The sequence below is a fragment of the Vipera berus genome (assembly GCF_964194415.1).
Source record: "Vipera berus genome assembly, chromosome: 11".
Classification (NCBI taxonomy): Eukaryota; Metazoa; Chordata; class Lepidosauria; order Squamata; family Viperidae; genus Vipera; species Vipera berus.
The window spans coordinates 12,229,272-12,255,630 of record NC_138214.1 but is presented as its reverse complement, the minus strand read 5'-3'; the positions used below and the strand labels follow the sequence as shown (position 1 = coordinate 12,255,630).

The 26,359-nt window shown below is 42.1% G+C and overlaps 1 protein-coding gene across 1 annotated transcript; it reads left to right on the top strand.

The window, feature by feature from the left end:
* Positions 1-865: 865 nt before the first annotated feature.
* Positions 866-23,151, top strand: LOC308673010 (ras-related protein Rab-6B-like). The gene is made up of 9 exons (XM_081336371.1): positions 866-1,334; positions 4,932-4,990; positions 6,659-6,712; positions 8,986-9,095; positions 13,536-13,660; positions 14,771-14,882; positions 17,756-17,849; positions 18,207-18,273; positions 19,097-23,151. Exons 1-9 carry the CDS (start codon positions 1,253-1,255, stop codon positions 19,159-19,161), a joined length of 768 nt encoding a protein of 255 aa, XP_081192497.1. The 5' UTR covers positions 866-1,252; the 3' UTR covers positions 19,162-23,151.
* The last annotated feature ends 3,208 nt before the right edge of the window (positions 23,152-26,359 follow it).

Below are 26,359 nucleotides of genomic sequence, written 5' to 3'. Positions count from 1 at the left end.
GGAGGTGATTGGATATATACAGCGTATGAAACAGTCACTAGGGAAAAATAGGTAGCAGAGTCTTGCTAGGTTTGTGGGAATTGTAGAAAATTAAAATATTTTGATGATCAACCATTGATAAATTGGAATTTCGATTTCTTCCACTGAGTCCTAGGAGAGAAACCCCACAGGAAAAGAAGAAGGAATAGAAAAAACCAGATTTCATTCATTCACAATAAGATGGTTTGCAAGCTGCATTTTTATCTCTAGGTCCGATTCGAGAGCGTTTCTCTAGGAGGCGCTCTGCCCCTCGCAGTCTATTTCTATGGTAGTTTCCTCTCAACCGGAAACCGGAAGTAGTGGTTTCTGTGGCGCCTCACCCTGCCTACTACCGTTTCAATGCCATTCAAGTGGCCGGTACCATAGACATAAAAATAGAGAGTGATACTAATAGTAGATTTTATTTAGCGTATGGCTGGTCACACACAGAATTAAAAGCACTTCATATTTACAAGTTAGAACAGTTAAAACAATTTTTTTTAAAAAAGCAATTATAAAACCTAATAATAGTAGATAAAGTAATATAACAGGATTTTTTTTGCCGTTGTTAGTGGAGTGTTGCCATTTTAACAATAATCACATTGATCAAAATAATAAAGTATATATATATATATATATATATATATATATATATATATATATATATATATATATATATATATACACACACACACACATACATACATATACATATATATATATATATGTGGGCTCTTAACGACTCTGGACGATTCTGAATTAATTCTTTTGCCTTCTGCAATGAAACTGAATCAGAACGTGGCTGGTCCAATAACAGTGTCGCCCATCGCCTCCAAGAATGCCCCCACCCGCAACAAAACATCAATCGCAATCGGGGTCAACTCTACAAATTCGTACGTCTAGGTCCAGCGTGCCTCAGCCACCTCCCCCTCCCCGTGACGTCACGACGCTGACTTCCGCCTCGCCCTGGGCGGGCGGGATGAGCTAATCGCCTCTCCTCGCCCACGTGGGGGCGGGGGGGAAGAGAGGGAGGAGGGGAGAGAGAGAGAGAGAGAGAGGGGGGGAACCGCAAGGCGGAAGTGACGCAGGCGGGACGCGAGGCCGGAAGTGACGCGGGCGGCTGCCAGGCGCTTGGAAGGCACCCGCTGAGGCGTTGCTCGGCTCGGCTCGGCTCGGCGCGCTCCGCCGCTCCTCTCCGCCTCTCTCCGCCGACGCCGTCGCCGCGCCCCAAGCCATGTCGGCGCCCGGAGGAGCCGGCGGAGAATTCGGCAACCCGCTCCGCAAGTTCAAGCTGGTTTTCCTCGGCGAGCAAAGCGGTGAGGCCCGCGGGGGGGGGGGTGAGGCTCCCCGCCAGACACAAAAATGACGGTCACGGGGGGGGGAGGGGAAGGGGAGATGAGGGGGGGGGATAAAAGGGGCGACGACGCCTCCCTTCTTGCCCCGAGCGCTGGGCTAGGATGGGGCTGGAGGAGGAGGAGGAGGAGGTGGTGGTGGTTTGGGGCTGGTCCTTGCGAGGCTTTTCAGCTTTTATTTTATTTTATTTTTAATGCCTCTTTTTAATCTTCCTCTCCAGGGGTGGTGGTGAGAGAGGTGGGTGGCGGCCCGTATAAATAAAGAAAGAAGCCTTCGGGATAAAGAGGGGGGGGAGTTGGCTGGGCGGCTCTTCCGCTGCCAGGTCGCCCGGCCCTCCCCTCCGTTTGTTGGCCTTGGCCGCCTTAAAATGATCGCATTTGTAGCCTGTCTTTATTTATTTTTTTATGCTTACGACGATATCGCGTTAGGGCAGGGGTAGGCAACCTCGGCTCTTTTATGACTCATGGACTTCAACTCCCAGAATTCCTGAGCCAGCCATGCTGGCTCAGGAATTCTGGGAGTTGAAGTCCATGAGTCATAAAAGAGCCGAGGTTGCCTACCCGTGCGTTAGGGCATTGGTATTTTTGCCTTAGCGGTGCCTGGAGAGGGCTGCGGTTTGGTCTGGTGGTGGAAAGCCCCTGGTTAGAAGCTGGGAGGGTGCGAGTTCTAGTCCTGCCTTAGGCGTGAAGCCAGCTGGGTGATCTTGGGCCAGTCGCCTCTTTCTCTCACCTCCCGCTGAGGGTGTAGCCTAATTTGGGTCATGAAACCTCCGCAAGAAAACAACCGGGCTTCTCAGAGAGCGCCGAGGACACCTCATTTCAACCCTGAGCTTCAAATATTAGCCTTTCTGCTGCAGGGCTCTTCAGACGTGGCCCTTTTATGACTTGTGGACTCCAACTCCCACAATTCCTCAGCCCAGCGTGCCTGGCTGAGGAATTCTGGGAGTTGAAGTCCACAAGTCATATTTGAACACACACACACACACACACACACACGTGCGCGCCTTAATGGCACTTTCCCACAGTCCTAGGAAGGAGACAATGGCAAATCACTTCCCAAAAAAAACCTTGCCAAGAAAACTGCAGGGACTTGTCCAGACACCCAAGAATCAAGAGTGACTTGAAGGCACACACGCAAATTCCCACCGGCCAAGAAAACTTCAATGAGTAATCCAGGTACTTGCTAGGAGTCAAAAGCTGATTTTAAGACACCTAAATGTGTGTGTGTGTGTGTCAGTTCAAGTCAGCAAACAGGCTAATACCGCTGCCTTCTGTTTTCCCCTCCACAACAACCCTGTAAGGTGGATTGGCCTGAAAGAGAGGCCAATTAACACACAGCCACCTAGTCGTGTTTAAGGCAGGACTAGAACTCACCATCTTCTTGGTTGGTCCAAAGTCACCCAGTTGGCTTTTATGCCTAACCCAAGACTAGAACACAGGTCTCCTGGTGAAGTTACCAGCCAGCTTTTATGCCGAAGGTGAAGTTAGAACAGACCATCTCCTGGTTTCTGGGCCAGCCCTTTCACTCTTACATCAAGCTGGTTCTTAAATAAGTGGGTTGCTGTGGTTAAAGGTCTTGAGTGTTGGCTTATTTTGAGAGGTTTACCTTCAGCATCATTGACAGACTGACTGGTGTTTGGGGCTGCAGGGTGCTCGCAGGAGCCATGTTAAGGGCAAGCAGGGATGGGAGATCACTGTTTCTCGTTTTTAATTTAGATGTCTAAGGTCTTACTGAGGAATCCGGGCAGTATTAAAGCAATGTTTTCAACAGGATTTTTTTTAAAGGAACAATACATTAAACACCAGGTTTGGCAATGGTTTTTACTTGACAGTGCATGTGGTAAAAAATAGAGTGAAATTTCTGAGAATTTCATATTCTCTATTACATCATGATTACTGCTGCAGTGTATCATTCTTAATTATAGTTACGTCGTGTTATATACTTGGGTAAGCAAAGGCAATGAATATACAAGTTATGAAACATTAATAGTATTATTTCATGGAGTCATGCCTGCTGTGCCTTGTGCTCTCTTTCCTTCTACCCCACTTTATATTTTAGTAATATATGCCCTGTTTCCTGAAGAGACCTCTGCTGTGTATGTTAAAACCTATAAAATGGGGTTTTGCTTGATTTATGCCTATTGCAACTCAAGAAAGCTCTTGGCAGTAGGAAAAAGATAACTTGGGGGATTCTGAATAGCTAGGCAAGCTCAAAAGTCTGATAAAAAAATATCTACCAAGTAGCCTCAGAGTTCTGGAAATTTTAAAGGTTAGGGATGATCACAAAAAAAGAGCCTAATATGTTTGTCACCTTAGTACAGCTGAAGGAATAGAATGAAGGGTGTATTTGAAAGGACTCAATTTCCAAATAATAGTAAATAGTAAACATCTTTCATTTACCAGATCCCAGTTTTAGACATGGTTAAGAGGTCCTTGCTCTTAATTTTATGGGATATGCAGAAAGTTCCAGTACCTAAGAGTTGGGAAACATAGGTGTATATATTATTGATTTTTTTGTTATATTAGTTTATCCATTGTAGCCTATCTCATGTTTTTTCTCTCTCTAACTATCAGATTATTTTCCACTCTGCTAACTACTTTTGTTTCAGTTTGTGCAGTAGGATCCATTAATTCACAGACATTCCCTTTTTAAATATTTTGCTTCCCCAGATTGATTTGAAAGTGGCACTATTCTGATTTATGTCAGACTGCTCATTTGTATTAAGGTGTGTGAAATTAGTATTGCACATAAGTCATTTCGGATGGCATTATTTTGGCACATGAACCCATTTATGCTTATGGAACCCCTCCTATCACAACAGATTACATGAGAGCCACTCCTAGATATGTATGCTAACAATAGCTGTGTATAGTATTTATATAATATGTTAACTATAAGTAATACCTTTATATGTACATGATTTTCATGTCCATTTTAAAAGGGGAGCAGACTCAGAGATCATAATTTTTTTGGCTTACATTGGTAGATTCAATAGATTTATTCAGTAATGAAAAAAGAGGTTTTAGTCTTATTTTGAGATTAACTTTGGCTTGCATGTGTGCAGCAAAGCTTCCAGGTTCTATAAATATTTTAAATAGAGCATTGTAATGTTTTAGTGTGGTGCCACTAAATTATGTCACACCTTTGGTTTAGATGATCTTCAATTAAGCTCTAGCAATCTAAGCTTAAAAATTCACCTTTTAACAGAGATTCTTGTTTACCTTTTTACATACTTATCAAACACAACTCAGTCCACAAGCAGACACTTACGGTTTTGTGAGAAAATACAAAATAACCTCCATAACAACTTCTGAAAGTAACAGCAGATCCAAAAGTCCACACGGATCTAATTAACATACCTTACTTTTAAAGAATGGAATTACATGATAAGCGAATCAAAATTTCCTGATTGCTTGGCATTATTTGTTTATTTTAACAACATACCTACTGTTTTATGAATTTTATTTGTATTCCACCTTTATCTTTACACAGAATGCAATTAAACTTGTACATATTAAATTAAATGTATGCATAAATAGTTGTGCTTCTTTCTTTTGTAGTTGGAAAGACCTCCTTAATCACTAGATTTATGTATGACAGTTTTGACAACACTTATCAGGTAAGTGTCAGAAAGACATCCTTTGTACTGATTAATTATCAGACTACTTTAATCATGAGAGATTATCCATCTAGAAAGATAAAAGAGTTCACAGCGCTCCTATTTTTCCATTGGAGGAAAAGCATACTAATGCATAGCATGCATACTAAAGCATAACTAATTTCCAGTCATTAAAATCATACAAAAGCTGTGAAAGTCACATTCTGTTCAGATTAAAATTGTAGATGAAACACATTAAATCACATGGCAGTCAAGGTTTGATTAAACTCAGGTTTTCCTCTTCCTGCAAAGGTTGTATCTAATCATCTATATCGTCTGAAAAACCTCTTTCAAGTTTCATGTCACTTGCAAAACACAATTTTTATGCCACTAACTTCAGCTAACCTTCACTTAACTATGGCAATCGGGGCTGGGAACTCTGTTGCTAAGCCACCCCGTCATAGCTTGTGATGTCACGTGACTGTGCCGACTTACGATGGAAGTTCCAGATGCAGTTAGGCAACTTCTGTGCAGTCATTAGGTGCCACAGGATTATCATTTGCAGTCTCCTCCCAGTTTCCGCATGGACTTTTCTTGTCAGAAGCCAGCAATGGTTATTATGGAACACTGTGAGGGCCGTAATTGCCAAATGTCCATGTGATGAGTGCTGCATCAGCTGCAACTTCAAAGACTGACCGTAAGCTCCATCTGAACCATGGAATGGTCGCTGAACACTAAAACGAACCCAAGTTCTAAGTTTGTCTCAGCTAGCGGTACAGCCTAGCTGACTTTGAGCATCCTGTTTTATATAAATAGCACATGTACAATTTCTTAGTTGACTAGACAAGAAGTGCTTTCATGAAAGTCTACAAATAAGAGGGTGAGAGACAGGTATCTTGGTCTATATACCAAACGAATGACCCATTGGGATCCCCATATCAAAATAACTTACCTTATGTCCGGCCAGAACTTGAAAATAACATTCAACGTAGCACAGTATTTGAACAAAATGATACAGTTAAGATCTGCATATGTGGGACTGATTGGGGTAGATTGTAAGGGCGACTCCGAAATATAACGTTACCATATTTTATCTATATCTTAAATTTGTATTTTATTACTATTTTAACTTAAATTGTATTTTAATTCCATTTTAAATTGTATTTTATCAAATTCCATTTCGGATTGCTTTTATCTAGTTTTGGTGACGGTTTGTTGCTGGAACTTTGTACTTTGATATGGCCCAAGGGCTAATCAATAAAGTTGTTGTTGATGAAAGTCTACAAAATGAAACCCAGCTCCAAGGAATGTTTGCTGTGCTTCCTTGGGAACAGGATAGAAGTGGTTTGCGGTTGCCTTTTTCAGGGGAGTTTTTTAGCCTCTGCATCAAATCAGCCACTAATGCAGTTAATAATAGTTTAATCTCACACAGTCCCATAACATTTTTAGTCTAAACTAATTTGTGCAGTTCAAAAAATTGCTGAGTCTGGTCTATTAAATATCAGGGAAAGATATTTAATATTCTGTTGAGATTTGTGAACTATGAGTTGGATTTAAAATAATACTGCATACGCCTGTTATTATTTTGTGCTTAGTATTCTCTGATTTCCAAGCTAATGTTCCCTGGCCTGGTCTTTTCTAAATAAACTTTTTTAATGGTTCAAAATGAATCTTTTCTCGTTTTCCCAGGCCACCATCGGAATTGATTTCCTTTCAAAGACTATGTATTTAGAAGACCGCACGGTAAGTGGAGTTATCTGTCTGCTGATGTTCATTCATTTTCCAAGTTGGTACTTTCCCAGTCAACATGGGCTGTGGCTTGGATCTGCAGCAGGGAACATAGGGACACTGATGTGCCCGTGGGTGCCCTTGAACTCTCCATGTTTCCTCTCCTTTTACATTAAACTTTTTAAAAAGTTGGAAGTTTTTAAAAATGAAAAATGGCACATTGAGATTTTTTTTTTCATAAATACATTTACCCTTAGATTTACAACTTTTGCCTGGATATCTTTCAGCTTGCCTTCCCCCTCCCCAAAAGAGCCCAAGCAGAGTTACTACGCAATATTCAGCAAATGGGTCAAAGAAATTATTTTGTAAATCGTTGTATCCTTTGGAAGCCATGACTCCCACCCCCAGTTCAGTAATCCTTTTATGAAGGTATCCATAAACCTAGTTCAGGGATAGGCAACCTCGGCTCTTTTATGACTCATGGACTTCAACTCGCAGAATTCCTGAGTCAGCTGGCTCAGGAATTCTGGGAGTTGAAGTCCATGAGTCATAAAAGAGCCGAGGTTGCCTACCCCTGAACTAGTTTTAAAACACGCCTTCCCTAGTCTGTAGGAAGAAGGAATTGGCAGCTGAGTATTTTTCATTAACACCCACCCCACAATCTCTGATTGGATACAGACAGTTTAATGTGACAAGTCCATTCCTTTATCAGTGACCCCCTTTGCAGTCTAGGGGTTAGTAAGATATTCTTTTGAGAAAAAGTGAGAAAAGGAGAGAAGATTCCATTAAGCTTCCAAGTCAGGTTAGCTACCGTAGGGGTAATTTTTCTCTCCAGCCTCATGACGGTGCCTCTTATTCTTGTATGGGCCAGTCTGCTGACTTCTGGCAGCTTGAGGGAGACCAGTCCATCATCCTGTCCTTATAATAACGCAGAAAGCTTCTGAAGGCCAACTAGCCCTATGGTTGAAGGCTAAATTGAGAATAGCTGTGCCACGCAATGATTAGGATACCTGATTAGAGTACAAATCTAAATCTCTTTGTCCAAATACTTATACAGGAGGTCAGATTGCCCTTGTTTTACTTAGGTTACCTGTCAGTCCGAAGAAGCCATCTCTTGAATATTACTTTGCTTTTGACTTGTAAGAGTAACGAGGAACATTGTAATTTGAGATGGATTTTCATCTTAATCATAATATAAATTTTACACAGTTATATAGACAGGAATTCAATTTTACAGGACAGTATAATTGTCTTGACCAAGCAGTTGTTTTTTACATTTGTGTATGTTTTGAATAAGGGACGCGGTGGCTCAGTGGGTTAGGACGCTGAGCTTGTCAATCAGAAGGTCGGCAGTTTGGCAGGTCGAATCCCGAGTGCCGCGTAACAGAGTGAGCGCCTGTTACTCGTCCCAGCTTCTGCCAACCTAGCAGTTCGAAAGCACGTAAAAATGCAAGTAGAAAAATAGGGACCACTACGGTGGGAAGGTAACAGAGTTCCGTGCGCCTCTGGCGTCTGGTCATGCCAGCCACATGACCACGGAGACGTCCTCGGACAAGCGCTGGCTCTTCGGCTTTGAAATAGAGATGAGCACTAACCCCTAGAGTTGGAAACGACTAGCACGCATGTGCGGGGGAACCTTTACCTTTACCTTATGTTTTGAATGGCGAACAGTAGCCGTCATCCACCAACTCAGTGATTGCAGATACATTGAAGTATCTTGAGCCACTTCCTGACTTAGTGTAGGGCGAACAGCAGCTTTTCTCGTGGAGTGTCTGTGTGTGATGAGCTTTGTTCTCCCATGATTGACTTGCATAGTCCAGTAGAACTGGAGCAGAAGTTGCTCAACGAAAGCAATTCACATATGGCCTAGAGATGGACTTGACAGTTCCTGAACCCGGAATAAGAAAGTATAAGGAAAGATAGTTGTAGAAGGGTCAAGCAAAATGGTTAATGAGATTATTGTGGTTGGGAATATAAAGGCTACCAGATCTTTCGTAAAGAATTCCATCTGGAGGAATAGACAACAAAAGCATTTTTGGTTGGTTTGTTTGTTTGTTTAGAAAAAAAAACACGAGTTCTCATTTTTAGTTTTACGCTGCATTTTCGTTTCGTTTTAACTTCCCTCTTATTTAGTTGCATTGTTTCTTTGTTTCAAGTATGTCATTTTTTTGTTTTATTTCACATGCGTTCTGCTTTATTTTTATTTTATTTTTGTCCATATTCCTGCTCTTCTCTTTCCTCCTCTCCACCCTTGCTCCCCTCCCCTCCTACATTTTATCTTTTCTCAGATCAGGCTGCAGCTGTGGGATACAGCCGGCCAGGGGAGATTCCGTAGCCTCATTCCCAGCTACCTCCGGGACTCTGCTGAGGCTGTCATTGTCTTTGACCTGACAAGTAGGTATTGGGGTTTGAGCTCAGCGAGCCCCTTGCTCTGATCAAGGGGAGAACTGAGTTCTAGTTCTTAGGAAGCAGCCAGGACTCCCTTGCCCCCCAAAGAGAGGCAGTTGGGTAGAATCTGTAGCCATTCACTAAATGGGCATGCCTGGCTGTTGTTTTATTTTATTCTTATTTTATTTTATTTAGTTTGGAAGTGGTAATGAGATAAGTATTTCTCTTCTGGAAATACTGATTTTGTATCCCTCCCGAAGGAAATATATTTTATCGGCAGGGCTTTTTTTGTCATAGAACGCTCAGAATGGAGTTCCAGCACCTTTTTTGGATGGAACCTTATAGGATAGGCAAGGCGGGTTGTATGACATATGTGAGTTCCGGCACCTTTTTCTTTTACAAAAAAAAAGCACTGTTTATCGGGAACCCTCCTCCTGTGGTACCTACCAGTTCTGATCAGAGCGCGTTAAGTCTCCAGCTGAGATGAAGGCCAAGTCTTCTATCCGAGACCCTCTCCCTGCTTTTGAATATACAGAATTACCCCTATGTAGCTCGTAATGTTTTATAACTCCACAAATTGTAGGTAGTCCTTGACCTTATGACCACAATTAAGCCCAAAATTATTGTTGCTAAGCAAGACAGTTGTTAAGCGAATTTTACCCCATTTTATGACCTTGCTGGCCACGGTTGGTAAGTGGATCACTACCGTTGTAAAGTTAGTAACATGGTTGTTAAGTGAATCTGGCTTCCCCAGTGGCTTTGCTTGGCAGAAGGTCACAAAAGGGGATCACAGGACCCTGGGACACTGCAGCTGTCATAACTGTGAGTCACTTGCCAATCACGTGACCACAGGGATGCTGCAACAGTTATCAGCGTGAAAAACCATAAGTCCCTTTTTTTCCTCACTCTCCTTGTAACTTTGAATGGTCACTAAATGAACTGTTGTAAGTCGAGGACTGCCTGTACAGTGAAAACCGGTATTCTCTCAAGCATTGTGTGGCAGTAGTTAGCTTTGACATTTTATAGCCGGCTTTGACATTTTGATTGGCCTTATTTGAAAGAGCTGAATTGCTTGTTTTCTCTTATTCCTTTGCTGTTGACAATTCCGCGCACATCTTAATTTTTTTTCTCTGTACATTCCTCCCTTTATTTGTTTATATATTTTCATTTGCTCTTAATCAAAAACTGCAGTTTGTGCTAACTTGAGAATTGCAAAAAGGAAAACGTAACAAGTGTGTAAACATTTGTTAACCAAACGTTTTATGACCTCAGACCACTCCATTCCAACCTCAGATCTTTCTGCCTATTCCAGAGGTCATCCAATTCGGCTTATTCTAAGTGATCTAGAACATGGAACATTTTGAAAATTCTACTAATAATAGCAATAGCACCTGGATTTATACACTACCCCATAATGCTTTATAGCACTCTCTGGGTGGTTTACAACATCAGCCTCTTGCTCCCAGCTATCTGGGTCCTCAGTTTACTGACCGCAGAAGGATGGAAGGCTGAGTCAACCTTGAGCCGGTCAGGATCGAACTCCAGGCTATGGGTAGAGTTAGCCTGCAGTACTGCATTCTAACCACTCTGCCACAGGGGCTCCAATAATCCTATAAAATTCAAATTAAAAGCCATATTTGAAAACTATTAGACAAGAGTCAACCTAATATCATAGTTAAGTCACGGGGCTAGAAAACAGGAAGACAGTGAATTCTAACTCCTCCTGAATCACAAAACCAGCTGGTTGGCCAGTCGCCCTCTTTCAATCTAAAATGACAATGGAAAATCACTTGAAAAATCTTGCAAAAAATCCACTACTTCAAAGCCACTGCCCACCCCACCGTCAAACCCTTCTTGTAATTAATAGGCTCATCTTGAACATGTAAAAAATGGATGCAAATAATGGTTCATACAAAATGGTTCATGTTTGAGGAAGCAGATGACTACCATACGCGGAAAGTCTTCAGAGGCAAATCTTTCCCCACCCCCCATAATTGTAAAGTAAGAACGATGCTGCTCTCTTAACAAGGTGGCTCTTCACCATGTGCTGCCTTTTTTATTGTTACTGTTCCTGTAAATATTCAAAAATAAAATAGGTTGGTTTCCACTGAAGAAAATAAAATTGGCTGGTTTCCATTGAAGAACATGCTTAAGGAGACGTTGTACTTTTTTTTTTACTTATCCATCTGGAAAAATTGTTGACGAAGCTTGTGTGTTGAAAATATGGCAATAGCACTTAGACTTAATATTGCTTCGCAGTGCTTTACAGCCCTCTAAACGATTTACAAATGTCCGCATATTGTCCCCAACAATCTGGATCCTTATTTTACTGACCTCGGAAGGTTGGAAGGCTGAATCAACCTTGAGCTGGTCAGGATCAAACTGCTGGCAGTTGGCAAAATTGGCATGCAATTCTGCATTTTAACCACTGCACCACCGTGGCTCTTGTTTTACCATATTGTTTTACAATATTCCTGTTTTACATTTAAGGGTCCCTAGAAAATGATGGTATTACTGGAAGACCTGGTGTGATATACCTTTTTCTAGAGAATTGATCATACTGGCGTAAGATTCCCCCATTAGAGATATCCTCCCAATACAGTTCTTTTTGAAGTGATCCCACACTTTAGGATCCCAGTTCCATGACTGCACAGATTAGTGGATTGCAGCTAATTTTCCTTCTCTCCAAAAGAGACCCATTCACCTCCTATGATAACAAAAGTGTTATTCTTATTTTAGGATGATATGCAAACAAGCCTCCCGCCCTTTTCCAGCAGTATTTCATCTCTTAATTCTCCTTGCAGTATCTGTGCTGAGTTGTCCCCACTACTAGATATTTCCCTTTATTTTTCTGCACTCTCATTATCATATTTAGTAATTACACAACCAGATGGGAGTCTGTGATTTTGGCAATATACAAAGGTAGCAAATTATCATTTTCTGCAATCAGGTGCTGAAGTTCAGGTCTGATTTTAAAGTCATCCACTTGTGTCCCAGCGCTCATATTAAAATGATAAATTACGATGCCAGCCATTCTTGTTTTGGGGCCTGCTTTTATGAATATATTGGTTTTAAGAAGAGACTGGACAACCACTTGACTGAAATGGTAGAGGGTCTCTTGCTTGAGCAGGGGGGTTGGACTAGATGACCTCCAAGGTCCCTTCCAACTCTTATTCTGTTATTCAGAGTAAAGCAGGTGACCATCTGGCTGGCTTTTTTTCCCCCACCTTCATTTGTAGTTCAGTCCTTATTGGTGACACTGTAGGACACTGCAATGTTGTAATTGGGAGACAGATGGTGAACACCCAGATTGTGGTTGATGTAAGCTTAGGACCAGTTATAAGTACCGTTGTTCAGTGCTGTAAGACGCTTGGTCACTAAATGAGTGGCTGTTAAGCAAGGACCACCTGTATATACTTATCTAGTGGCCCATTTAATATTCTTTCCCATGCTTCATTAATTGGGTGATAGTACTTGGCCCTCAGCTGAAACTATCATCTTGAGTAGTAACTGGGATGATCTTCACTTGTAGGTTCAGCTTAGGGCTTTTTCCCCCCTTTTCTCTAGCAGTTGTCAAGTATACCAGACCAACAACATGGTTAAAACTGAAATAGAAAATACAGTTTTATTCACAGCGTCTGTTAAGTTGAAATGACTTTCTTTCCACTAAGTCAAATTGCCCACAGTTATCCCAGAAGCATTCTGATTTCTCAGCCTCCTGGCTACTGGGACTGTGAGCTGAGGTTTTAAACTCTTATTGAGTGTGTATCCTCCAATAGGCTTGGTATGAGTAAGGTTATCTCACTTTTTTTTTCTCCCTCATCCAGAAGTCTTTACGGCTGAACAGGGATTTTCTTTGTCTGGTTCTCTTATCATTATGCCCCTTTTCATTATCACAGAAGTATACAGTACAGTATTGTGTATTTTACAGGAAGAAACATTTTCTCTACTGCATGCTCAGGAATAAGAAATTTGGTTCCACTTTATATGGAAGCTTAACCTCTATGAATCTGTCAGATTTTTAGTGATCGCCACAGGGAAAATGAACATGTTATCCTGCAGTGTTACTTTCAACCCAAACGAAGTAATTGTCTAGGAAATAATGACTTTTGGAAGGATGTTTTTCTCATACATACATACATACATACCCCCATTGTTTTATAGTGTGCAAGGATAAAGTAGTCCATCCACTATGAAATTAATTTTAATCCGTACCATTGGCATTCTCAGTTGTCTTGACGAGTTTTTGGAATGAAATGGTTAGAGAGCAGAGAGCAGTAGCCTGTGATGTGATTTATTTTATTCTATTGTCTTTTTAATGCCCACGGCTGCATTTTCTGATGAGACATTTGTGTGCAATTCTATCGAATTCCTTCTAATGCATTGCCTTTTCTCTAAAGGACATTTTCTTCTTTTTTTTTTCTTCTGTCTTGTGTCTTTCTGTTTCTTCCCCGGGCTGGTACCAGCAGGTCCGACTTCAGCTTTGGGACACAGCAGGCCAGGAACGGTTCCGTAGCCTCATTCCCAGCTACATACGTGACTCAACTATTGCAGTGGTCGTCTATGACATTACAAGTGAGTGAGGGATTTGTGTCATGGTGTACCAAAACACTTTGTTCTAGGAGAAATCTGAACACAGAAGCCTTGACTCATGCATGAAAGCTCAGTGAGCACAGCTTAAGTGATGCCTTGCTGGCAAACAGAAGGCCCTAGTACCTTGCCTTAGGCAAAGAACTATCCTGAAGCTGACTTTGTTTGTTTGTTAGTTTGCGTGTCATATTTCTAACCGACTCACCTCCCTCAAGAGAGGAGCTCTGAACGGCGTACAATATAACCGGTAAATAAAACAGTGCATAAAAACTAACATTAGAAATACAAATTTAAATTGGAGTTAAAAAAAATTACAAAATTATAGAATAATGACCAACATCAAAAGTGGGGAATCTTAAGATGGCCATTTAACACTGGATTATTACAGATGCTGGGCTGGTGGGGGGGGGCTCTTGAGGGACTAGCCAACCTCACTGTTGCAAGATCTTCTGTGCCCCCAGGCAAGTCTGCAGATCCAAGTGTTGACCTCTTCGCAGAGGGCCAAGAGATCCGGGGGGGGGGCTTTCCTCATCTCTGGGGAAGAAGAAGTTGCACAAAGTGGTGGCAGCAGCAGAGAAGGCTCTCTCCCTAGCCCCCCCCCCAGTCAAAATTGACGGGGTCTAATAATAATAAGTTGGAAAGGACCTTGGAGGTCATCTAGTCTAACCCCCTGCTCAGGCAGAAAACCCTATATCATTTCAGGCAAATGGCTGTCCAGTCTCTTCTTAAAAACCTCCAGTGTTGAAGCATTCACAACTTCTGCAGGCAAATTGTTCCACTGATTAATTGTTCTAACTATAGGTCCCCTTAATTCTAGGTTGCTTCTTTCCTTGACTAGTTTCCATCCGTTGCTTCTTGTCCTGCCTTCAGGTGCTCTGGAGAATAGCTGGACTCCCTCTTCTTTGGGGCATCCCCTGAGATATTGGAATACAGCTATCATGTCACCCCTGTAGCATATCTTCCCTGCCTGATTGAGTGAGACGGGCTGATGAGATCGGACAAAGCCGGTTCTGTGGGGGGGGGGGTTAATATTCTGTAGGTGTTACTCTGTTCTTTGGCCTGACTGAAGTGCAATCAGCTGCCTTCTCCTTGCAGATCTGAATTCCTTCCAGCAAACCTCCAAATGGATCGATGATGTACGAACAGAACGAGGAAGTGATGTCATCATCATGCTGGTGGGCAATAAAACTGATCTTGCAGATAAAAGGTAATTGTAGAGTTTGAAAAGAGAATGATTTTTTTTTGGGGGTGTGTGTGTGGATGTATTAGAAAAATGTCTGGCTAATACTTGGAAGAGCCAAGGCTTGGTTGAGGAAACTACATTCCACCCAGAAGTTGCTGAATTCCAAGCATTTCTCACGTGGGTATGAGTTTGGGGCTGATGGGAGTATTGCAATAGCACTTAGACTTATATAACACTTCACAGTGCTTTACAGCCCTCTCTAAGCGGTTTACAGAGTCAGCATGTTGCCCCCAACAATCTGGCTCCTCGTTTTACTGACCTCAGAATAATGGAAGGCTGAGTCAACCTTGAGCTGGTCAGAATCAAACCCCTGGCAATGTGCAGAGTTAGCCTGCAACACTGCATTGTAACCACTGTGCCACTATAATTCAGCAGTGCCTGGAAGACCACAGATTCTCTACTCTTTGTCATGAGAAAAAGTCTTTTTCTTTCCCTTTTCTTCAAAAGAGTAGAATTAAATATTGGAAAGGACCTTACAATTGCAGAGTTGATGCTGTAGTGAAGAAGGACACACTCATTTATTTCTTTAAATTTAAACTCCAAGGTAGATAAAAATCCAATTTTGGCAGTTTGAGTAAACTGCTGAGTAGCCAGCACAAAAGCATTATTCATGGACCTTAGTATGGATTCCTATTGTTTTTCACCTCTAACTCTTCTTTACTTAGAGTGTGTTTGCCTTATTCCTCAGCCAATAACACTCCTAGGGAAGCTTACACAGATCAATGATAAGTTTCTTCCGGCTTGTACTGCAAAATTCATGACACACAAGAAAAGCGATAGGGAGAGCCTGATGGAATGTAGTTACCGCTGATAGTTTCCACGAGGCAAAAGGTCTTGCTTCTTTCCCCTAAGCTAAACTGTCTTTTTGGAAAAGCAGATCAATTGTTCCTTGCTGTGCATCTTTTCATGGTTTTTATGTTAGAGTTTATATTGGAGATGATCTCATAGGCCTTTCCCACCATGTTCACAAGCTCGGTTATGAATGCAGAAGGAGAAATTTCTGATCACAGTGCGGTAAACATCCTTATTAGGTCTTTGTGTGTTTAGCTTCTTGTTCATTGCTACTCAGTAGGGATAACCTCTCTGTTGCTCTTGAGGAGTTCTCACTCACTGGAAGCCTCTTAACAATCAGCTTATTTTTTTTTTCCATTGTAGAAATGGCTAGTGTACACAGCATTATGCAAAAAGAAAAAGTTGAAGCTGTACGCTGTTACCTCATTCTGCTGCGCTAAAAAGAGTCATAAGTCAAATGGTTTTTTATTTCTTTTTACCCTACACTTTTTCCTCTTCCCTTTTTCTTTCCCTGCTTTCCCGTTATTTGAGTTTTTCTTTGTATTTTATATTTTGATAAATCAGTAAAAATTTGAATGCTAAAAAGCATTTCCAGCCTTGAAACAGTAAGCTTATTTTTGCATCCCAGAACTGAGTCCATGAAATAGGGGAGTTGGCTGGAAATCTAAACACAGGAATTTCTAAAGTAATACATTCCTTTTTTTCATCTCTACGCGGCTGATTACCTTTAACGAATGCCAAGTTTTGGGTTTTTATATTGTCTTTGTTTTTAAATAACTAGCAGCCAACTGAGAAATAGGCCAGTCAAAGGACTTCTTGCTAAAAAGGTTCTGTTTGATGGCTGCATTAAAAGGCTTACAGAATTGTTTTGAGCTCCTCCTGAGGTTGCTTCCACTTTCCTGGCACATTATTTCACGATATAAGTACCACCACAAAGGAAGTTAAATGAATTTCTGATACCCAAGAAATCAGACAGGACCCATTAAGAATATGCCATTGGTAGGCATCTGTATAGCATGGGTCAGATTGTATCGGAAGGCAGTAGAACTTCAGAATGCATGAGCTGTTGTAAGACAGAATCCCCGACTGTTGGTTTGTTTTCCTTTTCATTTCTGCAGAAGAGGCCTTGCAGAGAACATAAAGACTCAACTTACACCAGTTCAGTTAATGACTGTTCAAAGTTTCAACAGCATTGAAAAACGTGACTTATGACCATTTATCACATGACTGTTGCAGCATCCCCATGGTCACGTGATCAAAATTCAGGCATTTGGCAACTGACTCATATTTATGACTGTCGCAGTGTCCCGGGGTCATGTAATCTCCCTTTTGTGATCTTCTGATAAGCAGTCAATGGGGAAGTCTGATTCCTTTAACAATTGTGTTACTAACTTAAGAACTGCAGTGATTCACTTAACAACTGTGGCAAGAAAGGTTGTAAAATGGGGCAAAATTCACTTAACAAATGTTTCACTTACCAATCAAAATTTCGGCCTCAATTGTGGTCGTAAGTTGAGGACTGCTTGTAGAATGAACCAACAATGAAAGTTGGATTTACTATAAAAGTAGGCATGTATAGCTTGTTAGAAGTGAACTTGCTGACAGATTGTTAATTCCTACAGAGCTGCAAGATAACTTTTTAGGCAATATGGAACTCAGCCCAACAAAAACTATTAAATCATGCAAAGCTGTCCTTTCTGTTTTTGTAGTCCCTTGCAGGAAACAAAAATAGGATTAGCCAGTACCATTGGCTGGCATACATTCCTTAGAGCTTTGATTTAGTGGGACGTAGAAATGAACAAAAATGTTTCCATTATTGTACATTTGATGAATTTAGTTTGCCCGCAGCCTTCAGCCAAATATCACATGCCCCCTTGACCTAATTTTGAAAGCTTTCTTGGGAAACTGTTAGCTTATGCCTTTGGCAGGCTGATTGTGCAAAGGCCTTAAAAGTCTTGTTGTTGTTAATAATAATGATGATGATGGTGTTGTTGTTGGAAGGGACCTTGGAGGTCATCTAGTCCAACCCCTTTCTTACTCTTCAGGCAGATTACTACAGAAGAAGGTGAACAGAGAGCCAAAGAACTCAGTGTGATGTTCATTGAGACGAGTGCGAAGACGGGCTATAATGTGAAGCAGGTAATTAACTGCAGACTTCAGCAGGGGTTTCGGGCTGCCTCTTGTCCCATCCAGTTTGAGGCCTCCTCCTTAGCAAATGTGGACTTACTTCGCTTAATAGTTGCTTAAAACCCATCTACAAGACAAAGTTTTTCCAGCTTTAATTAATGTTTCGTTTTTAGTCTCTCTTAAAAAGAGCAGAGGCAATGTCACTCCTGTTTTAAGGACCTTCTCATGCTAACCTGCGGAAGTGCTTTTAACACTCTACACTCTGGATATATTTTAGTTCTTCTTGCGTCTCTATTCTCATATGAGAATAGGCTTCATATTCCACTTAACAAGCATTACATTCACAAAGTTTGGGTTGTTGTCTTTCAGCTTTTCCGCCGTGTTGCTGCAGCCTTACCTGGGATGGACAACGCTCCCGAGAAAAGCAAAGATGATAGTATCCTTGCCCTGCCGATCAGGGGTTGTCTTATACTTGCAAATCTTTTCTGTCTACCGTGTCATTTTTAGAGAATACGTATCTAATTGGGGTTCTTTTTTTCCTCCATCAGTGACCTTACAGGCAAATTGCAAAGGTCAAGCAATTTGCCAACTCAACCTTCAGGGCTGTCAATTTTGCACATATCCAAAAGGACATTGAAAGGTTGTTAAGGTCCAATCTATTACTTCTGGAAGTAGAGTTGGGCCAGTCCGCCTCTTTAGAAGCCACTTTCTGGAAGTAAGTGCCACCAGGCCTGGATCTTCTCACAATCACAGCCGCTATCGTTATTCAACATTTGACTGCTGAGTTTGGTATGATGAGAACTTGGTCTCAAATAAAGGAGAATACTTGTAGCTCAGGGTTGAAATGAGGGTTCCTCGGTGTTCTCTGAGCTTGCTTGTTTTCTTGCAGATGTTTCATTACCCAAACTAGGGAACATCCTCAGGGACAGCGCTGAGGATGTTTCCTTAGTTTGGCTAATGAAACATCTGTAAGAAAACAAGTAAGCTCAAGAGAGCACCGAGGACTCCTCCAAACAGTATTTCCAGAGGATCATCAAATCAAGGCGGTCCAGTTTTCACCTGCATCCATCCTGTTAATATTTTGGGTAATATCTCCCAAATGCCAGTGGGAAAGACAAGGACTGGTCCCCTCAAGCTCATTTGATGGGCTTTGTTGGATCAAAGAGATCTGTTGGGGTTTTGTGTGTGTGTGTAGTTGTTGTTTCTCCAGCTTGTTCTTCCACCGTAGAGACATATTTTCCTTAAGCTCTTCTCTCCAGTGATTGACATCAAACTAGAGAAACCACCGGAGCAACCTGTGACGGAGAACGGCTGTTCCTGTTAAGTGTTCTACAGCGTGGCAGCCCCTTCCCAGTTAAGCCAGTTCAGTCTCTCACTGAAGAGCACCACTTCTTATTGACTGCCAAAACACAACTTTCCAAGGGCCGAAAGCCCACTTTCATAGGCACTTGGGAGTCATCCCGTTTCCTCTCCCCTCCTCAAGTCGTGTGGACAGTCCCAGTTGCTCTCGTTTGCTGCATGGTGTGAACCCTCCAATGCCTCTTGCCCTTTGTTGGTTGTTGCACTGCTGTGGCACTCTTTGGCTAGGTTTCCTTGCTGGGTGGTCCTATGAATGTGCAGGGGAGAAACTTTGTCCATCTTCAAACAAACAATTTACCGTAAAGGAAGCTAATGCATTCTTTCCTTCACCTCCCTCCTTTTTTTAAAAAAAAATCTTTTCTACCGCTGCTTTTTAATTCATTTGCAGAGGCTGTTCCTCTGATTTGGCTATGTCTTTGTCGATAGCAAGAAGACAAGTGTTGTCCTGCTTAAAAGTTTCACTTCCTTCTTCCTTAAGGAATGGTGCTAAGGAAGAAGGAAACACCTGAGAGAGGATTGACCGTACGTTCTTCTCTCTCTTTCCAGATTGTCTTAAGTATCTTTCATCCCAGATGGACTGATTTGCCCCTACCCCTACTACCCCCACCGTCCATTGCTGGATATGTACAGAGATGGTAGGCAGAACAGGACCAGTTGGGGAAGGGTCCCGAGTCTTACGTGGGAAGCCTGGTTCCTGCAAAGTGATGAGTTGGGAGTCTCCAAAATGGAGGATGTGTATTCTCCGGCAGTTTATTGCACCCTGCTCTCCCCTTCTCTTGATACTCTCAGAAAAGTCTTGGTTCTTCATGAGCTTTGAAGAAGTGGGTAGCTGGATTAAACAGAGACGACTTCTCTAGGCTCAGACTAATGCCAGGAGCTGCTATTTTTAACGTAGTTTTATCACTCATGACTCATTTGAAATATGCAAAGTGCTTTACAACTGCCTCCCCTTTTTGCTTCGTTCCTTTTGTCATTTCGAATTATATCTCTACATCAGCCTTCTCCAATCTACTACTCTTTCTCTATTCCCTAGCCAGTAAGGCCCAGGATTTGCAAATTTGGAAAGTGTTAGATTGGGGGAGAGTTCCCAGAGCATAGATGCTCAGTCCTGGTCTCACGGTTGGAAGGTCCTCGTTCTAAATTCTGGGTCTTTAGTCCACTCCTTAATCCTGACCTTCGAAACATAGATATCTAGATAAAAATGGCAGTTGATCGTTTTTATTTCATATACAGTAGAAGAGATGCTAATCCTTGTCATAGGTCTGCTTGCTCTACAAAGAATATTGTACGTATTTTAAAAAAAAGTTGAGGTTTGCATAGATTTCTTGAACTTCTGATTTAGCACAGAACTTATTTTCAAGAATCTCCTCTATGACTGAATGCAAGTTGCACTAGCATGCAAACTGACATGGGAAAACAGGTAGAAGGTAGCATGAACTGGATAATATTTTCTGATGATATTTGAATAACATGTTTTGTTTGATTTGCGGCCCTGTTTGTCTCAGTGTGATTGTTCTCCCGTAGATCAGCCTTCCTGAATTACAGCTCTTGAATTCCTAATCCATAGGGCTACTGGCAGTGCAAGCCAGTGTTGAGAATTTTAAGATGTGCGGACTTCAACTCCCAGAATTCTAGGTGTTGAAGTCCACCCATTTTAAATTTGCTGAGCTTGAGAAACAATGGTACAGGCTGGGGATTGTTGGGGGGTTGTCGTTTTGAAACAAAGGACTGTGGGAATTGCAATCTGACCCATCTAAACGGCGCTCTGGAGAATGGGTCCCGTTGTGCTGGGCTTGCTTTTGAGTACAATTTATAAAGATCTTGGTGTCTGTTAATTTTACGACTGGGTGCTGAGGTGATACAAGTATATAACTCATTTGAGATCAGGGATGACAAGATGATGTTAACCATTTTCCTTTGACGTAATCTGTGATGGGAGGATAGTAACACAAGATGTGGCCTTCTGTGATTTTCCTTACTTTTTCTGCTTAACATGGGCTAAGCACCCTTTGAGCCAAAGTAATTTTTATCCTCTTCTGAAAAACATTGGGGGGGGGGGTGTCTTCAAACTTGAAAACTTTTAAGACTTGTGGACTTCGATTCCCAGAATTCCTCAAGCCAGCCCTGGCTGGCTGAGGAATTCTGGGAGTTGAAGTCCATAAGTCTTAAAGTTGCCAAGCTTGAAGACCCCTGAATTTGAGGGATTAGAAGCAGAAGGGGTCGTCTAAAATGAGTTCTGCCTATCAGCCCAGCATAAGCATTTCCTTTCCCCCCATCTGAGGATTTCCTTGGTCTCCCTTGCTCTCACAGGATGTCTTCCTGGTTTGATTTCTGGCATGTGATTCTTTCACAGGGGCTGAGCTGCAAATGATTTATTTTCTTCTTTGTCTAAAATGCCCTCCTCCTCCTCCTTGGCCTCACCCACTTCTGTCAAGAGTCTCATGTAGCACAGTTGAGTCGCTCCCTTAAGTTCGCAGGAAACCACCAAACGGGGAAGACTTTCCATCAAATGATGTTTATCTTTACCCAGGCAGTACTGCTACGGCCACAGTTTCTGCAAAATGCATCCTAAAATAACTCGGAAGAAGGCTGACACTCACTTTCTTGCTTCGGAAACCAGGTTTTCCACGGCGATGAGCCCAAGGAGGTTTCAGTTGGTCAATACTGCCGTTGAGTTGCTGGCTTTTTCTTACCCTTTGGGTTGTTGTTGTTGTTGTTGTTGTTTTGCTGCTACTCCCCAATCTGGAAGCTTCGTGCATAAAGGAGGACAACAGTCAGGCAGATGCCATAGAACATTTGCATTAGACGTCTGTGCATCACCCTCTTGTCTCAAAAGGTGCTTTTCCAAGAGGCAACTGGACTGTGTTTCTCCCCCCCCCCCTTGAGGAAGAAGATATTTTGCTTCTCCAAGAAGCGTCATAGTTCTGATTCCGAACTGATGAAGCTTCTTGGATGAGAAGCGAAACATCTTCCTCAAGGGGGAGAAGGAAAAAAAACATAGACCAGTTGCCTCTTGAAAAAGCACCTTTGAGATAACCGTGACCTGGATGACTGAGGATCTCCACAGGCACTCCATTCTCTTGTTTTGGAATTGGGAAAACCAGACACGGGTCTGCTGACAGCCCGCGCTGTTCCTTGCATTTAAACATTGGTGCTTGCAGGGCCAGCCTCTTAGTCCCTGGCACCAAGGCTTCGCGTTGCTCAACATTCCAGCTTTTCTGCTGCCTTTGAAGGCTTCTGCTCAGCAGTCTGCAGTCTCGAAATCTCGGAAGAGGTAAGTGCGTTGAGTTATTCCCAATTCTTAAAGCACCACTGACCTCTTCCGACGCTGGGCTGCTGCTATTTCAGTTGGCTTCTTTGATGCGCGAAGCCTCGGGCCTCTTTTCACATGCCTTTTATCTGAACCCAGGTAGCGCGTCAGAATCAGCCAGCCTTGCAAAGCTTGGCTGCCTGGATTTCGGAAGCGAACCCCCTTGGCAAAGGCCCGTTCCCAACCTGTGTAGATAGCTATATATAGATCTAGAGAAAGATATATATACTCCCTGTTGTGTGGGAATTGGCAATGTCCTGTCACGTGTCTGTTCCTTTCTCTGCAGCTAACTGGGGCTGCTGGCTCTCCTTTTCTCCTCCAGCCACTGCTGTCGTGGTGTTCTTTGAAGATGCACTGGAAAACTACTCTCTCTGGAGATTAGGGATTTAAAAAAAAAAGAAAAAGGAAAAAAAATAGGGGAAAAAAGCATAAATGTTTGTGGATCAGGATGGCGGTTGGGGAAAATAACCTTGTGAACGACACTGTTCGCTTTCCCCTGCCTTCTCTGTGATTGTGTATAATACTTGAGTGTGTGTCTCGGGGTCTGCTGTCTCCTAGCTGTTAGCCAACTAAGTGACTTGATATATGAATATTGACTGTCAGACTGCAACTGTGTATCACACTAAATAAATTCAGTTCACCACAGTTTTTGGTGTCGCTGTGATGGATTTTTATGGAAACTCTGCATCCGGTAACGCACGCTTCCAACTTTTGGTAATAGGCTGTCAAGCACATATTTATTTTATTTTATTTTTATTTTAATCCCATTTATATCCCGCCCTTCTCCGAAGACTCAGGGCGGCTTACAATCTAAGCAATAGCCTTCATTCTATGTATATGCCTGCTTACTAGGGCTTTTGGCCACCCCCCAAGCGGCATTATTACAAAGTCAGCTTATTGCCCCCAACAATCTGGGTCCTCATTTTACCTACCTCGGAAGGATGGAAGGCTGAGTCAACCTTGAGCCTGGTGGGATGCGAACCTGCACTAATTGCAGGCAGCTGGTGTTACTTAAGGAGGCATTAGCCCACTGCTCCACCAAGGCTCTTATTATTATATTATTATTATATTATATTATTATATTAAAAGAGAAAAGCTATCTTAGTCTGCAGTGGCAAGGATTCAGGAATCTAGCGACTTTTTTTTCAGATCACAAAATTTATTAAAAGCAAACGGGACTATTTTCGTTCCCACTTTTTAATGGAAGCTAAAGGAGAAATGAAAGAAAGCAGCGGACCTCTTGGCAAGCCGCCTTCTGAAAGGACTGAAAATTATATTTCGAGTGAAGAGAGTTGCTTTAGCTCTGGGATTCTTCCCTGAAATAAACTCTGCCGCCAGATAACCTCGCCTGTTTTAAAAGAACTTGGTAGTCTCTGATCTTACTTGTTTTCTTGCGAATGTAGCCCTAGTGATATTTGCAAGAAAGCAAGCCAACTCGGAGAGCATCAAGGACGCCACTGTTCAATCCCGAGCTCCAAATACTCTCTTCTATAAGCAACGTCCTTTTATCACTTCATAACTCTTACAAATTTTGAGTCTATGTAGGGGCACGATGGCTCAGGAGTTAAAGATGCTGAGCTTGTTGGCGGGAAAGCTGACCGCCAGAGTTCAAGACTCGAGCACCGCGCGATGGGGTGAGCTCCCGTTCCTTGCTCAGCTCCTGCCCACCCAGCAGTTTGAAAGCATACAAATGCGAGTAGATAAACAGGTACCACTCTGACGGGAAGGTAACAGCGTTCCGTGCTCCTTTGGCAAATAGTCCTGCTGGCCACATGACCACAAAAATTATCTTCACACAATGCAGGTTCTCTCAGCTAAGAGGCAGAAATTAGCCTTGTGCCCTAGAGTCACAACTGGAAGGAAAAGCTTTACCTTTCTAGTTTCCTATAGCTTCAGAGCAGTGAACTGGTACCCTTGGAAAATTAACACCATCATCGTAACAGATTGGATAAACTGCAGTAGAAAAAAAACATTAATTCTTCTTTTCCCCCGCCCCCAGAATATCCATTTTTCTTCATATGCATTGTGCTACTAGTCTCAGCGTCCTTGTCCCCTTTTGTGATTAATACGAAAAATGTGAAAGATGATTTTTCCATAGCGATGCGAGCGAACAAAAATATGATGGTATCTCCTTTTTTTTTTATCCGGAGACCCTGCAATAGCAAACTACTGCTCCGTGATACGTCCTTTCCACTATAGCTGCAATTTTAGATGGGTGGGGCTTGGAATAAACACCAATATGTGGGTTTTTCCTTGTCAGCGAAGATCATTTATAGCTTTGCCAGAGTGGCTGGTGTAACCTGCCTCAGTGCCTCCTTTTTGCCGTTTGGTTTGACACAAGAGTTTGGATAAATGTTGTGTAATGAGCAACATTCCTGCATTTGCAACTCACTAGGCAGGAAAAAAAAATTTTTCGAACAGCTTTGTAATCCTTTGTTTGTCCCAGAGTTTGTCACAGTTAAAAGTTTTGGATGTGGGCTGGCCTGTCAGTTGTGTGCAATTAAAGCCTTAATGTGAGGCTTTTCAATGGGGCAGGCAAGTATAGTAAGTTTAGTCAAATCTAGATAAAATCCATTATTGGGCAATTAGGTTTATTGGGCTAGCCAAAATTGCGGAAAAATACAAATGAAAACTTGCACAGCAATTTTCTAATGCTTTGTTTTAATAAACCCAGCAATGATCTGAATCAATTCGTGGCTAGCAGGCTCACCTTATTTGTCCTTAGGTGTTTATATTATTCCTTTTTCAAGGTTGTACAAAGGGCTCATAATCTGAGTAACGAGTGTCTTTTCAAATAAAGAACTGCAATACTAGAAATGTGCCCTCAAAGCTTAAAAAGTGGAAAGAATCATGACAGATCCCAGGTCACGATTTAAATTATGCAACAATGTCGTATTTGACAATATTTTATTTATTTATTTATTTGATTTTATATACCGCCCTATTCCCGAAGGACTCGGTTTACAGGGCGAATTAAAACAATACAAATAAATACAATTAAAATAGAATTAAATTAAAACTAGCCCACAATTAAAACAAATTAAAATTTAAAGTTAAATTAAAACCCTCTCAGTCCAGGCCAGAAAGATCAAAGATCATCCTAGTATATTATACTAGCATCTCCTAGAATAATTGGTCATTGCCTTTATTGATCAGCCCATCACTGGCAGATTAAGCTGATTTTTTAATCTAATGGGTCTTTCATTTACAAATATCCAGAATTTGACCCATGTGTGATGTTTAAAGCTCTCTTTCCTGGCTCACTGCTGTCCCAAGGCTTTTAAAAGCTTTTATATATAATTTCATGTTTTGGATCTTGGTTTACTGTAGGCAGTTTCTCAACCTCGGCCACTTTAAGCTGTGTGGACTTTAACTCCCAGGCTGGGGAATTCTGGGAGTTGAAGTCCACACATCTTTGAGAAACACAGCCTATAATCTTTTACCATCTGCTGCCGATTCCATGCAACTACCTGTCTAGTCAATGGAGAAGTTAGGAAATTGGCCTGGCCTGCACGGGGAAAGGCGTGTCTGCACTCACCGTTTGGAAGAGTTAAATTCCCCAAGAACTACTTCAAACTTGGCCCTTTTATGACTTGTGGACTTCAACTCCCAGAATTCCTCAGCCAGCGTGCCTGGCTGAGGAATTCTGGGAGTTGAAGTCCACAAGTCATAAAAGGGCCAAGTTTGAAGACCCCTGATCTACCTACCATCTCTGAGATTGGCCCTTCAACGTGTTCTCCACGCTGGCTTTTTCCGCCAGAAAAGCCACCGGCTCGAACGAAAAGCTGCTCAAAAAAGAGCCTTTACACAAGAATAACCGCAGAGGTTTCCCCCCGCCCCCAATCCTTTACAC